This window comes from Euprymna scolopes, chromosome 22, assembly GCF_053919585.1.
Source record: "Euprymna scolopes isolate OS-2025 chromosome 22, ASM5391958v1, whole genome shotgun sequence".
Taxonomy (NCBI): Eukaryota; Metazoa; Mollusca; class Cephalopoda; order Sepiida; family Sepiolidae; genus Euprymna; species Euprymna scolopes.
The window spans coordinates 39,347,554-39,364,468 of NC_136503.1; the positions used below are offsets into that span (position 1 = coordinate 39,347,554).

The following is a 16,915-nucleotide window of genomic DNA, read 5'->3' on the forward strand; positions in this document are numbered from 1 at the left end:
TGAAAATAAAATGTTCCCTATATTTTATAATTAATTTTTCAAGTTTTTTAAACTATCAAATTCTTGCATCTTGCATCATTACTTTGCACATTAAAAAAAATAGTTTTAAGGATATTTATATATTTTATGGATGTGTTTTTTTTTCAGAGTATAATTTCTTTAAGACGACTTATATTATTAATTGTTTAAAAAAAAAAAAAAATGTTTTGTTTTTGTTTGTCTCAGCTGTTGGCGTTTTGTGTCCTTTTTATTTCAAGGCTTTTCAGGATCACCATGCACTGAAAATAAAAAAAAAAGTCTTTTAACCAGCAAATTTCAAGAAACATTCTAACACTGTCACCATTTTCTCGTTTTGGCTAATTAGGGTTTGCAAAGTTAGGATAAAAGTGATCCCAAAACTGGGATCAATAAATATACGGTCCAATCTTTTGCTCTTTTTAATTTTTATTTTTTTTCTCGCAACCAAATACAAGTTAGGGATTTCCTAACTGGAATGAATACTTTTTTATGTGTTGTATTTAATTTTGTTAGTTCCTTTACAGAATAAAAGCCTGTGAGAAAACCAGTTTCTTTTTCTCATTATTTTTTAATATTTTACTATCAAAATTTTTTTTTTCTTGGTATTACTCCCAAACAACTTATTTTATACTAAAATTATAATTCATGTCATTTTCTTTAATAAAAATACTTAACGACACCCACTCTAGGTAGGTTGAACTAGCTTCCTTCCAAGGAGGAAGTTTCATGGGATTATCAAATTCATAAACGGTTCCCAGTCACTTGTATATCCCTATCAGGGAAGATGATGTTAGGCTTTTTTCAGTTCTTGCAGGTAGATGCCAACATCCTTCTACATACTGTGCCTGATATTCCCAAATAGTTACTCATCTGGTACTTACCAGGCTCAACATTGCTTAACTTCAGTAATCTAACTAGAACTGGTGTGTCATGGTCAGTGTACTGTATCTATATATAAAGCCAAGTTTTGTGTGCATATGTTGAATGGTTGATCTAAAAGTCAAACTAATCAAATATTTGAAATCACCACCTTTGATCCGATATCCTTATAAGTTCTAGAACCATCTTAAAAAACACATTAGAAGTATATAAAAATAACATCAGAAACAAATTTACTTACATTTTTAGTGTTCGCTTTACCATTACTAACATGCTTATAATAATCTGAATATTTTCAGTAAGAAAAATAAACAAAAATAAATCAAGATTTTTTGTCAAACACACGCTTGATGAAGGGAAAGCATACCAAAATATAGCCTCACAGACAACACCTAACACAAGAACATCCTACATGTAAAATATTGTGTGTGTGTGTGTATATATATATATATATATATATATATATATATATATATATACAATTATTGGATTAATAAAAGTGAAACTGCATGGTTGGTTCCACCATTAGATCTGAAGTTGCGTCAGTTTGAGTTTATCCATCACACCTTTGCATTGTTCTATAAACTTAAATTTCTTATGAGATTTTTTGTTTTTATTCAAAAAATCATATGTATTTGACATTTTTTTCTTTTTTCTTAAAAAAAAAAAAAAAAATGGAACTACTTTTTATGTCTGTTTATTTTAGAGGATGTGGAGATGTAAAGCAGATTTTTTAATTTTGTATCACTACGCCAAACTCATAAACAGTTTAAGTTGATTGAAAAAATATATTTGTTGGATCAGTGTCCATGTGGATAACATGTTCGCTTTTAGTTCCAATATTTTATGCCATTTTTCAGGGTTAAAATCTCGCATTAGACAATTGTTTTTTTCTTTTGCTTTAGTGTCTTAATTCTTTTGTAGTCTATACCAATCATCAACTTAACAAAATTACGTAGGGGCAGATAACTCTAGCTAAGCATGGAAAAGATATATAACCAATTCAGAATTTATGCCAATAAATGTAAAAATGACCCAAAAATCGATACATATTTCGAAATAGGAAATTATCTCCCTTACATAATTTTGTTGACAAGACTGATCTAGATAGGCCCCAATGTTGACTTTTTGTTCAAATATTACCAAAAAATATAGTAAACAGCCAATATTTGTTAAGTATTGATTTTTTTTTTATACAAGAAAATGACAAATAATGAGTTTTGTACAAAATAAAATATTTGATACCATTTCAGTATTTCAATAGAAAGGCAACCCTAATGTTTCCAGTTACAAATTATGGGACAGGCTGGAAATGGTAATTACTTTTAACATTAAAAATGAAACAACAATTTAAGGTTTTTTCCTTGACTTAAGGTTAGGATCAATTGCCTCCCTTCTACTCCCTTGTGTTAAGAATGGGTTTGGTAATCTTTTTACAAATCAATAAGTTATTTTATTTCTTTTTGATGAAGGTTTTTAACTTTATTCTTGAGGATGGCTGATTTTTTTTTTAACCCTAACCCAATCCTAACCCTAGCATTACCTTTTATCAACTGGGTTTAAATTAATTTTGGTTTTGCATTCATATGCTTGATTGTTACCCGTTTTATATTTTTTCAAATCGTAAACTGTTCTGACCATTTCTGATTTGTTCCATAAATTGCAATCTTCGCATTGATATGGTCTTTTCTCATGAAATTACCCATTTCAATACATATAACAAGCAACAGCACATTAGGAGATTACCTTTGTTTCATTTAGGAGTACAAAAGAACTGGAATACTCGACTTTTATCTTTAAACTTTAATTCAAGCCCAACACTGCTTTCTATTTGGCAATTTTAAAGTCAAGATTCCAAAGAATAAACTCACAGGATAGCAAACACAAATTAGCCATGTTTGCAAGGCATGACTAAACAAAATTAATAGAATTTAAAATGGCTGACTTATTTTTACCATATGTGTGAGTTCCTACTTACTTCCCTCCCTACAAGGATGGAGTTGTTTTTTTTTTATTATTTTAATGTGGAAAAAATCCAGCTCTCCACAAATGAACAATTAGAACAGACACTACACTTTGCCCGTGAGTTTATTATTCAAAATTATTTGTAATTGTTGATTAGAAAGTAATTCATGGCTTTTATTAAAGTTCAAATGTAAAAGTCATGTATTATGTTTCTTTTTTATTCTGAAACCAAAACAAAGTCATTTTCTCATGAACTTTTACTCTATAAAGGAAACATTTTTTTTTCTCTCTCCAAACAGTCATGAGAATGAAGAGAAATTAGTTTTAGTTTGAAAGTGTCAGCAGAAAATATCACCATTTTCCTTTATAATTTTTTTTTCAGAATGTTTTTTGGGTTAATTTTAAAAATTCTTATCTTTAAAATTCTATAAATATATTTTTCTTTTAAATGAAAAATCATTGTTTCAAAAAAAAAAAAAAAAAAAAATTGAAAAATGTTATAGAGTCCACCTCAATCATAAGTCATACTCAGTTCGCATCTTTAAAAAGGGTTTTTAAATTATTTACTTTTAGAATGAGATTGGTTGAGTTATTTACCATATGTTTTTGTCTATTAGACATGCCTTTGATTTTTTGTTAAAAAAAAAAAAAAAAAAAAAAGAAAGGATAGTCTTTGTAAAAATTGGTCTGTGTCTCACAATTCAAAGAAAAGTAAAATACACTAATTCACCTACCTTTGAACACTAATTTAAAGTTAACTTTTCTAAACAAAACTGTGCATTTTATGTTCCAAAGAATATACTAAAAAAAAAATAAATAATAAAAAAAATGTATATGTAAGAATGATACTAATCATAATGGAAAATGTAGGTCTGCTGCTCATTCCACCTCCATGCTCAAGTTCTTGGAGCTGTTGAATGTCCCAAATTCATCACCATCGTTTGGTACATTATCTTCGAATAACTGGCGCTCTGCCTGACTTACTGACCAACAAACAGTTCACCATTTTGGAAGAATTAAGTCTTGTTAAACATCCTTTGAAGACTCGGTTTCTGTTTTTTATTCACCGCTTTCAGCAGAGATGGCTTATAAAGTCCAAGCTTCATACCATTGATTGCGCAGTGTTTGTTCAAATAAGCCTGGGAGGGAGAAACAGGCTGCCTGGCAGCTAATTTTGGTAGTGAGACTTTATTACAGACATTCCCCTCAGATGTGTTGCTGCTAAGGGACTCTAAGGAATCTGAAGTCATAGGATCCTTTGCCAAATGTTCTGATTTTGTAGTGTGATGCGGCACGTGACTAACACAATCCACAATGTTCGAATTACATAAAGAATCACCATTAATTCGGGCAACATCAAACTCGATACCGATTTTTTCAGTCGGGGAAAGTGTATCCCTAGAGCAGTAAGAGTCAGCATGGTGCCTCTGGTTATTGGCTGTGTTTATTATGAATGAGTTTGCGCCCCCAGTATCCCAACACTGGTCCGAGGGCATAGGAGACACAGACTGAGGGGTCTTTTCGTCGTCCCCTGAAATTTTAAAGCTTTCACTGTTCGTTTCAAAGAAGCTGGCTAGGCTGCTCGCTTCATCTGACATGGCTGAAGATTCTGGATTACTGCAGGTGTCTGCTAGAGAGATGCTGTTGAGTAGGTAAGTACTGATAGGTGTGGATGCCGCATCCTTGGCCCCCGGTGTTGGACTGACCATTTCACAAGAAACAGTAGCGCTGGCTAAACCTGAAACATCAAAAGACAAGTCATTTGTGTCTGGATTACTAAGCGGAAGATCAGGATCATTTTTAGGTGATGAAGTTTGGTAATGACTGACTAGAGGAGAAGCAGCGCAGGTAGAGAAGGCATCGTTAGAGAGAAAAGAGTCGCTAGTGAGAGCGCAAGAATCTGCCTTACCAATTGGATTGTCTGAAAGATGCTTGGGTGAGGTTCTGGCGCCACATTGATTTGACACAGTTAACTCGTCTTTATTTCCAGACGAGATGGGCTTTTCTGACAGGCAGATGTTTTCTCCACTTTCAATAGTGTTGTTGTTGTTAGGTGTTATTGCCTGCGATAACATAGGGTCAGATATCAGAGGTTGACAATCTTTCATTTCACCTGGGGAACAGGCTGGCAGATCATTGCTGAGACTCACGTCTTGTAGATCATTGGAAATTTGCTCGACTTTTGTAGATTCTTTGCAATCTTGCAGAGTGGAGAAAGGAGAATTTTCTGAAGTCGGTTGGCACAGGACAGTCAACTCAGATTGAGGCAGCTCTTGTTTTAATTCAGTAGAAGAGTCTAGATTATGGGTTTCTAAACTCTTTTCGGGGTTTTCATCAATTTTTACGGGAATCATCTCAGAGTTTTTATTTTGGTCAGCTCCAGTTTTAGAAGGTTCTGTTTCCTTAACACATTTATTTGGAACTTCTTTGATATTCTCCTCTGAAGAGTTCTGCCGCGTTACAGATGAGTCTTGGCTAACTGAACTGGTTCGACTGCTATTCCTTCGGCTCCTGACTCGGCTCAAGTAACCAATGGCTGCTGGATGATCAAAACTTTTGGAACGACTAAAGTACTTATGTGTTGGTCCTGGTGGAACCACAGAGTTCTTCTCGGTAGTCGGCGGCAGAGAGGCAATACGTGGGCCTTCAGTGATGAGGCGGTTCTTGTGCCTCTTTAAGGCATTCCGTCCGATAAAAAGGTGGTTCATAGCTGTGGGTGATTCGATTGTTGGAGTGACAGATTTTGAGATGTTACGCTGTTGGGCTTTTGCAGCTGTAAAGTTAGAGCAGAAGAAGAAAAGTAGGGTTAGACTAAGTGCAAGCATAGAAATAGCACAACACAAAAGAAAAGCATATAGGGAATATATATTAGAGCTAGGTAGTAAGTTATAAAATATATATCGCCATATATATTTTATATTATAACTATATACTTATAAAATATATATCGACATATATATTTTATATTATAACTATATACTTATAAAATATATATCGACATATATATTTTATATTATAACTATATAGTCATAAAATATATATGGCGATTAAGCTCTATGTATTGAGCACTGTTGAAGTAAATACTTAAAGTTTATGCATAAATTTATACTTTTGTATATTAATTTATGTGATTAAATGAAGTAGTTAGAAATATATAAAATGGTTGTATAGATTGGTTTCCTAGATATAAATCTGATGAAACCCATGTAATTATTAAAGAGTGCTCAATAGAGGACAGAGCTGGCATATAATCTGCTTGTACAATAAACAGACTGTGTGTGCGCGTGTGGAAATATGATTTGTTTTTCAATTACATTTCACCTTTTTTTTTTTTGTATTAATCCTTAATTTATGAAGCTCAATGTAATTACAGAGCATATAACAAATAATAAGTCTATATTCCAAATTTCATGATGTTGACCATCTTAAAATTTATTCCTTAAATTACGTTGACATTTACAATTCTTGACAGCAACTGTTTCATAGCGCAAAATCATTCACTTAATTATTATATCAATCAATTCTGCCTCATCAGAAGAAATAGCAACTAACATTAAAAGAAAATAGAATGCATTTCGGCATGATTACAAAATTCGAAAATTGGAAGAGAAGTTGCAATTATCTTTTATTTTATCTTTTATTACGACATTTTGAATTTTCAAGCCAATTGTAAATGTTAATGTAATTAAAGGAATAAATTGTAAGCTGGTCAACATCATGAAATTTGAAACAGACTTTTATCATTTGTTTGTTACACACACACACACACACACACACTAGAAGAGTTACTTGACATTACCCAGAGCAAAAGTCTAATTAAAATTTCTACCTCTCTATCAATCTCTTTCCTCCTCCCTCATTTTCCCACTCTTTCTTCTTCGCCCCGCCCATTCCTTTCTCTGGACATACACATACAACTTTCCTTTATATTCTCGAAGAATGCATTTTTCTATCCAAATTAGTACATGAAATAGCTGAAAAATGACAACCATTTGACCCGGAAAGAAAGAATTTCTTTTAACTCTAAATCTTATTCATCCATGGCAAAGCCGATCAAAAATATACCAACTTTGTGGATGTTTCATTAGAAGTTTTGTTAGACAGTAACTTTGTAATCAAATATTGGTCATACATTGTAGGGAGACCCAATGTTGAACAGGATTGAATGATGATCCATGAAGGTTTCACACTCCCATATTTTTATTGTCATTGAAATTAGTGAAATCGCCCATTTTTCAATCAAATCAATTGTTTGCTCTAGTTGGGGACCCATCATGGTGCACTGAAAGCTTCACATGTCTCCTCACAATGACTTCGTCCACAATACATTTTAGACTACATTGCAGAGTAGAGAATGTACTGTTGATTTTATAGAATTATTTTTGTATATAAATTGCATATAAATTATAAAATGCAAAAGTCAAGTATCATACTTCAATTGTGCTCTAAAAAAAACCCAAAAAACCCCACTCATTTTGAACATGCCCCCGTCATATCAAAGAACCTACTGTTGATTTTATATGTAGAGCCTTTCGGCTTGTGTGATAATAAAACTTCCCAAATGCACTTGTGATGTTAGGCTGCGTAAGGTGTTAACTTAGATCAAAATCGCCTGTTCCTTCTTTCATCAGATTGTTTGGATTATCAATATTTATCAAAGACATTCCATTACAAAACCTATCTAAGAACATTGCTAGGCACATAAAGTACATTTGTGTGAAATTTCATAAAAATCGAACCAGTCGTTTTCAAGTCTATAGGGAACAAACTCACAGACACACAAAGCGCTTTTTATGTAATAGTAGAGATAGAGATTGTGTGAGTAGCAATTTGGAGGGGGTATCATCTTGTATCACGTGTGAGCATAAAACAATGCCATTGAGCTGCTTCCCAATCATTTTCAAGTTTAATGTGAACAAATTCTCTTAAATATTCAAATCACCACCATCATTACCAATCATCAATTTTGTCTCACTGTCCATGCGAGACTCAAACCGTATCCTCGAGTGGCCTTTGGGCCTTGATAAGTAGTGATTTCTGGTACAAAAAAAAAAAGAAAAAAAAAGAAAAGAAAAAAGACTGCCGAGGTACTTGGGCACTGTGATATGTCGGCTTATCTTTCCACTCACATTAATAGAAGATGGTTAGAAAAGCAAGCATGTTATCAGGAAATTATAGTAGTACACATTTTTAAAAAGAAAAGAGAATAGTACTTTAAACAATTCTAAATGAATACTTACGGAGAAAAAATAAAGGGTGCTTATTCAGAATTACACTTAATAAAAAAAAAACAAAAAAAAAACAGAAAATCTCTATGATATACATACTCGTCATGGAACAGATGTCATATTCCAAAACTCACGTAAATTGAGCAAATAATTTTTTTTTTTTTTTAACTAAGAAAATCAAGTTTTATGATTAATCAAGACAGTGCTTTGATCAGTCATGTTTTATAAATAAGGGAGAAGACAATTCGATTTGAACTATCGAAATTATAATATTATAATTATAATAGATACAATTTAGTATTAAAATCGCTAAAAATCATAAATTTTGATTTGTTTTGTTTTTAAATAGCTGTAATTCTAAATAAGCACCAAAGAAAAAAACGAGTAAATTTTGTCTTTGCTTGTTTTTTTAATTTTTAATTTTTTAAATTCAGCAGTAAAAAAACAAACAAAAGTAAATTTTGTCTTAGCTTATTTTTTTAAATTCAACAACAAAAAACAAACAAAAAAGAAATTTCTAATAAGATACAACAAATAAAATTAATTTTTCTTTGTTTCATATTTTAAAATAAAAACATATATACATCGTAAAGAAAAGGAAAAAACTATTTTTTAAAATAATACCAATAAGACTGGACTTTTTAGCCCGTTAAAAATGAGCAAACGTTACAGACTGTTGGGTTAGAATTAGTGCTTTATGCCAAATTGATAATTAAATATGGTTAAATCTTTGCTCATTTTTGCATTAAATACTAATCCCTATTAATCCTTAATTGTGCATCGATCAGATACCATAATACTTAGCTTGCTGCATCTTATCATAACAAAGGTCCATACAAAATTTCGACCAAATTGACCAAGTAGTTTCTGAGAAAAAGTGGAACAAACAGAACTATATAGATGTCATAATTTACAAGGGAGATAATTCGTTAGTTCTTTTATGAAATATTCAAAACTCAATATTTTAAAAATAAAGTAGAGCTTTCTTCTTTAATATGGCTAAGTACAACTAATAATATACATCATTGAGCTTCTTTTTTTTTTTTTTTAAATCTATTTGTTGGCCACTTATAAGCTCCAAAAATACTCTACAAAATTACAGGTGTAGATATCTTAGAGAGGGAACAAGATCCACATATTACTACTATAATACTTATAGGTTCAAAAACAATCGAACAAAATACCATCAGATTTGACATGAAGAGCCCTTGACATAAATGTTTTATTTTCACAGAAGTACTAATAATAATAGTAATAACTCCAGGGAACACCATTTTTTTTTTTTTTTCCAGTGAGCAATCACTGTTAATAACTTAGGTAAGAAGTCTTAGTGAGTAAATAAGAAATATAAGTTTCAATTCTATTAGAAAAATTGCTTCAAATTTGGTATAAAACATCATTGAAATGACATATATAATAAGAGATTACAAATTATTATACTACTACTAACAATAATAATAATAATAATGAGGCTTATCGACCACAAAACTATTTGACAGAATGGTGCCATATGAAGAATAAATTGGATACCAGATCATAAAAGTTATGCTGCTCATGGTATTACTATTACTACTAATACAAAACAACACCACTTAGAACCTCGAATAGTATTGGACAGAACTGTATTTAATTTATGATGAATAACCCTTAGAATGCCGGTTGTGTCATAGGGGATTAAAATGAACATGCTATAATATTACTACTATTACAAATAATAAAACTTATGAGCATTCATAGGCTCCAAAGCTATTGGTTAGAATTGTACTGAATTTTTATAAATTGCTCTTGGGATTGTTCTATGTAAAATTGCAAAAAATTTTTTAAACAGTTTATAAATTGATAGAACATGAAGATACATAAAGTAGAGAGAGAGAGAGAGAGAGGTGGGGGGGTGGCAAAAGCTGAAAGGAGGAAAAGAGATAGGAGAGAATAGAAGGGGGAAGGAAGAAGTGGAGAAAAAGGGAGAATTGTGTGAAAAGAGGGGGGAAGAAAGAAAGAGTAAAGAAGAGTGAGAGGGGAGGAGATGGAAAGTCAGAGAAGAGAGGAGGAAAAAACAGAAGAGAAGGGAGAACTGAGAGAAGAGGGGAGGTAATAAAGAAAAAGTGAGGAAAAAAAGAAAAAGAGTGAGGAAAATAGAGAAAAGAGAGAAAAAAAAACAAAAACAAAAAAAAAACAAATGCTAAAATTATTGTAAGGTTTAATAAAAAATATTTAAAAGTTGTTACCTGTGAGGATGATGTGTGCCTGGGCCTGCCTTTGGCGTAACTTCTTGTATTGCTTCCTCAGTGCACTCAGGTCTGTCGTCATGCGTTCCATATAGGCGGAACTTTTGCCACCAAAGTTGCTAAGATCAGTTGGTACAGCAGTTCCATAGACTCCAGGTCCCATCACAGAAATGTCACTGGAAGAGCAGCTGGAGTCGCCTCGTCCTTCTAGATCCACGGCCACTAAATTAAAAAACATTATAAAAAAAGGTTAGAAATATTTAGAGAAACTACGAAAATATGTAGATGAGTTTCATGCATGTATGTTTTCACAATATGAAATAGACAACGGCCGAATAATTTGGTTCTTAATCTTAGTTAAAAGATTTTCCTTATGTAAACTGTTATTGATGTCTTCATTTCAAAATATATTTGTTCATATAAAATAAATTACATATATATATATCTTAAGGGGTACAAAATTTAATAATAGACATGTACAGACCGAATTTATTAAATATGATGAATTAAACAAAAAGTGAAAAAGCTAGCTGATTAGTTTCGAACCTCACTCAACAGAGCTAAAATCAAGATTAATAACGATTAAGAAAAAAATATGAGATGGAAATATGGCAGGAGACAAGTGGGGAAAAATATAGAATACAAAAAAAAAGAACAGAAAGAATCAAATAGAAACTACATTTAGTTTTTTTTTTTTTTTACCCCCCCCCCATATTTCCATCTCATTTCTTTCTTAATTGCTATTAACCTCGATTTTAGCTTTTTATTTTTTTTAATTCATCATGATTAATAAATTTGATCTGTACATGGCTCATATCGAAGCCCCCGTTCAGTCTCGAGAGACAAAGGTTACCCCCTGTAGGGGCAACTGCACATGTAATTGTGAGACAAGGGTTGCGCAATCCCTACCACATCTCTCCTGAATCGGCAAGGACAAGTCCAGGACGACTGGAAACAATGCCGAGATAAGCGGAGAGTACATACAACACCTGGAAGTCCCAAATGGTCACCCATTTGGTATTGACTAGGTTCAATGTTGCTTAACTTTGGTGATCCAGCGGGAACTAGTGTGTCAACGTGATTATGGCCAATATATATATATATATATATATATATAGCTTATGTCATCCACTGTTAAACATGACATCTTATAACCAAATTTTAGAAAAATTAAACCAACAGTTTCAGAGATTACTTCATTTATTGAACGTTGTTGAAAAGACTATATTTGTCTCATTCGACATAAATAGGGTTTATTACTCTACTTGTCATGTAATGGTTAGATTTGACCTCATTGGTTAGATCACTTGAAATGGATTTAAAATTGACTCGTGTTCTGTGGTTAAAATCATGTGAATGGCTTGAACATGTATCTCCACACTAAAGATTCCACAAAGATAAAACGTATACGTACGTGGATAATAATTAAATAGTTATTATTAAATTACTTATATAGGGTGTGTGTGCGTGTACAGAGTAATCTCCTAAACTAATGAAGAGATCATTATGAATTTTGGAATATATATTCTTAAAAACATGTTAATATGGACATATGTTTTTAATAAATGTTAACATTTAGAGTGTGTGTGTGTATATATATATATATATATATATATATATATATATATATATACATACACACACACATACGAACACACCCTCCAAATGTTAAAATTTATTAAAAAATGTGTCCATATTAACACACACACAAAAAATTATTTGTTTTTATGAACCAATGACTATGATATGTTTTCTGTAAGTGAATAACATGTGAAGATTTTTTTTTGCCTAAGAAACTGTAAAACATTCAAATTTAAAACAAATGCTATATTTATTGCTTTTTCTCATCCTGGGATAGGTATTTCCTATATATATAATATATATATATAAAATATAATATATATATATATATATATTATATATATATAAAATATAATATATATATATATATATATATATATATATATATATAATATAATGGGAGAAAGAGGGAGAGAGAGAAAATCATATAGTTTTACCATCATTGCAATTGACTTCTGACATTGTACATTGTTATAGGAAAAAAGTATGTTTTTCTTCATTTGTGGCCGTTTTCTGGCAATTTCTCCCCTCAAATGCACTAATGATGCAATATTGATGGTTCCGTTTTTTTTTGTTTTTTTCTCAAGATAATCCGTGAACAAAATACCTTGCACATCTCAAAACACAAACCTTTTTTTTTTTATTTTTTTTTTTACTTGCTTCCCATAAGGGCAGAGTTAAACACAAGGTTGGTTTTTAATGTCGGGGAAAACCAGTTCCCCAAAAAGGGGCACTCTGGTTAGTAACTAAAATAAAACTGTATCAGTCATGAAGGATTTCTCTTGTACTAACCGAGATCAAAAAAGTGAAGTGAAAAAAGTGAAGTGCAACATCAGAACAGATATAACACTTTGATCTTTGTCTGAAGGCCAAGAATGAACTAAACTGAAGTTATCTACAAAATTGTGAGTTTTATCTTGATCTTTAACCCAGATATCCCAAAATTAGATCAGTTCTAAGTTAGACCATGATCGATATTTTGACCGAGTTTGGTGATGTAGATATTAGGCTGTATGCAAATAAACAGAAAAATTCAATCGAAAACAAAACTTCCACCTTGACACATAAAAACAAATTATGCTTCAATTAGTGAAAATAAATAATGCACTTAAGTAGTGCAAGAGGATGGAGTTCAGGACGCTTTAAATATAACTCAAAAACATGAGATGCTAAGAAAGCTTACATGATTAATTTTTTTTTCTATATCAATACAGTTAATTTTGTGGAGTTAGGTCCCTCATCAGAGAGTAAAATGATTATCAAAATTTGCTAAAATATTGAAAATCTGTAGAATTTTGTGTCGATTACCTACGTCTAACTATCGTTCGTTATTCCGTTCATCTTGGCAGGAATTACATATGCAGTATACGTGGAAGAGTACGTCTTTCTCGCAGGACTCCGCGCTATCAAATGCAAACAACTGCCGATGACATCATGTTCAACTTCATCGGAAATTTTTACAATTATAGAAATTTGTTCAAATATTGAAAATCTGTACGATTCTGTCTCAATTATTTCTGGTTTGAATATCATTAAAACCCCTCCCCATTTTTTGCAGAAACTAAATCTGCAACATCTGGCAGGACTCCAACACAAACAATTATTGATGGGGTCATGGTGAACTTCATTTTACAATCAGTTTGCAAAAAGTGATATCATCTGCAGATACTTCAGAAATAATTTTGAATACTCTAAATCATAAACTCAGTACTTTTTTTTTTTTTTTTTTAACTAGGGAGAGGAGATTACTATTTATCAAAGGCCGAAAGGCCACTTGAGGATAAAGTTTAATGAGTGTCAAGTAGACCATGAAACAACACCGTGATGATAGGTAATAGTGGAACTTGAGTAGGGTTTAATTATTTAAGGACATCTCAACAAGAACTTATTTACATTAGACTTGAAAACAGTCAGCTGGGAAGCAGCCCAATTTTTGTATTCTACAGACGGGCAGTTCTAGGAAAGAAACTTTGCTCATGGAATTTCCATTTAGAGAGTAAGAGGAATTGTTGACAGTTGTTGTAGAAAGAGTACTGCAAAAAAGTACACTTTATTTTCTTTTAAATCGACTCCTTTTGTGTTTTTCGTGCACCAACTGAGATTTTCATAAAATTTTTGACAGAAAAATGTGTGGCTTTAGGCAAACTCTACTTCAATGTAATTTGATTCTAAGCCTTGAATTAACGACTGATGGCGATTTCAATGATTAAACGATTTTCCTGGGAAAAGGTCTGAGGTATCTGGATTAGGAGTAATACAATTTGTATATATGCAATTGCATTAAATGACAGGATGCTCAAAAACAGGTAACTATTTTTTTTAAACACTTTGTTTTGTGCCAACAGCAAAGGTAAAACATAATTATTAATGAAAGATACAAGACGAATAAGAAACTGCAGTTGAAAGTATAGCAAATATTTGAAAAGTGGTGTCTACAAAATGTCTGTATCCCGTTTAGAAAGTTTTTTTTTTTTTTACAATGGAGTCACCACTTATCAAAGCCCAAAAGCCACTTAAGGGTAAGGGTTTGGAATTTAACTATTTAAGGGAACTGCTCAACAAGGACTTGCTTACATTAGAGTTGAAGACGACCATAGTGTAGTCAGCTGGAAAACAGGTGGTACAGATTTCCAGTCAAGCAGCTCTAGGAGTTTTGTTCATGGAATCTGTGTTTAGATTTAAGCTAAGATAGAGAGTGGAAGCAATTGTTTATAGTGGTTGTAGCTAGATGAGTGTTTTTTTTTTTTTTTAAAGTTTGGCGAGGTGGGGGGGGCATAGATTGAAGCTCAGATGATGGTTCTGGATATTTTATATGTTGCATTTTTTAATTTTATCTTCATTAGTCTGCAGTTAAACTAAGGATACTTTCCATAGGATAAGATGAAAGAATTACTCAGATTCAGCATTACAAAAATAAATGTATGCCATTTTATTGCTTGATTACATCTTTTTCTGTGAGTCTGTCTCTGGACTAAGGTAAAACCAAGAGAAATTCAATGTCCATTCTGTTTTGTGCTTAGAGATAAGTTTGATCCATTTGTTATTTTGTTTGTGTTTGACTTGTATGTTTGTATAAGATTGTAAAATTGAATTTCATAGGTTCCAGAATTTTTTCTAAATGAAAATGAATAATTTGCATAATTCAGACTAATGTTTTCATCTCGGATGTTATTCCCACAACGTTTTGACCAATGTAATTTTCAACCTTCTTTGAGTGTGCGTGTTTGAACTCTGGAATCTATATAGAATTTCGAATGGAACCTTCTATTTGATTCATCACGGTAGATTTTTCTCATTCCATCAGCCGTGAATAGGTAAAAATCTTAAGTAACAAACCGAGCATTGGGCCCCGCCCCCTCCATGACTGAAAAATTTACTTTCACAATGACTAATATTTTTGCAAAATTAAAAAAAAAAAATCCAAGGCATCATGTTATTGAGAAAAGTGCGAATAAATGAACGGAAGAACAATTTGGGGGCAATTTTATCACTATAATGCCCCTTGTGAGGGGGGGGGGGCACTCAGAGTTATCGCAGAAAATCCGTTCTGCCAAAAATTTATTCACCATGACTAATGTTTGTGCAAAATTTCCAAAATATCCAAGGCATGGTTATTAAGTGCGGACAAAAAAACGGGAGTGAATTACTAGGTTCAATCCCTCCTTTGTCGGGGGACCAATTATTAATCGTATTCTTAATATTGACTGTACTAAGGATTGAACCTTCAACCTTCAAGACTGTTGTTACTGATTATTCTTTAACACTTTAAATCTATTCTTGTTTCTATAATAAGTATTAACACTATCTAAAGCAAACTTTGCGCCTCTTAACATTCATACTAGAATTGTCCACAGGAAACACAACGGATAAAGTGTTAAGTATTAAGAATAACACCCAAGCTGAGAACAGTAGTTTGAATAATCCAAATCGATTTTCATAGTCTTATTTGTTATGTCTCTGAACCATATTCAATTTACCTCCCTTGAATTATACTAGCAAGAAGTGAGAATTAACTCTTCAATTTGTAATTAGAAAAAAAAAAAAAAATTCCCACATACTTTAGTGCAAGATTTGAAATCAAGGCTCAACCTCTTTGCAGCTTCAGTTTGCAGCTGGGTGAATGTGTTCCATAACAGCTCTACGTTTTGACATTGTTTTCATTATTGACATGTTTACAACCAGGTCACATTTACACGTCTCAGCTATCATTCATAGAAAGAAATTTAACCATATTTCTTATAGCCATCTCAGCATGGAATTTTTCTATTGGCTACAGAATTTTTATGGAGATGGAGAATAGTTCCCAGATATGACAATGGAAACTGTATTTGCTTTACAAAACCAATAGATTCTCTATAATAAAGTTAATTTTCCCTTCTGCCTTCAGACATAGATTTACAACTTAAGCCAATTTATGTTAATCTATTAAAATAAAACAGTCCAAGCCCCTATGCGTATTCCCAGAAATTATGTGCTCATTTTGTCTTTCAAAATTTCTTACATTTTCTCTGGATTTGCTGTTTCTCCAAAATAACACTTAAAGGTTGCATTCTTTTATTCTCATACTAGCATCTACTCCCATGCCCCTACATTCGCTGTGAAAGAAATTTTGGTTAAATCACCAAAGTTATTTAATTATTTCCTAACTATTGTCTACAAAATATGTTAGATTTTAAATCAAAATAACAATCTCTCCTTTCATGGCATAAAGCAATATCAGATTTCATTCTGACTGCCTGTTGCTTATACATTTTGGAAATATTCTGGATTAGCAGAATATGAATTAATGAACATTAACAAAATCCCAAACCGCCATCTGTCTGATGCCTTCACATGTGCATTTTTTGAGGTTTGAAAAGTGAGACATTTTTATCACAGACGTTTTGAATTTGCTTTCATCGATTGCTATCCTGCTGATATAAAGTCATGTTGTCTCCCTGATCTTCAAAATGTGTTACTGGATTAGAATAAAATAAAAATTGCTTTAATGGAGACGGATTTTTTTTCACTGAACATGCA

At 32.0% G+C, this 16,915-nt stretch overlaps 1 protein-coding gene across 6 annotated transcripts in view; it reads right to left on the reverse strand.

The window, feature by feature from the left end:
* Nucleotides 1-204: 204 nt before the first annotated feature.
* LOC145243367 (TBC1 domain family member 30-like) overlaps nt 205-16,915 on the reverse strand; it is a 230,676-nt gene continuing 213,965 nt past the window's right edge. For 4 of the 6 annotated variants that reach the window (XM_080106185.1, XM_080106188.1, XM_080106186.1 and 1 more), the window contains 2 exons: nt 10,316-10,537; nt 3,504-5,635 (listed from right to left, as the gene is read on the reverse strand). In XM_080106185.1, coding sequence (XP_079962311.1) covers nt 3,879-5,635; nt 10,316-10,537 — 1,979 coding nt within the window. In that variant the 3' untranslated portion in view covers nt 3,504-3,878. Of the gene's footprint in view, nt 279-3,503; nt 5,636-10,315; nt 10,538-16,915 lie in introns of those variants that run through there. The other 2 variants (XM_080106187.1, XM_080106190.1) reach the window with 2 other exon arrangements.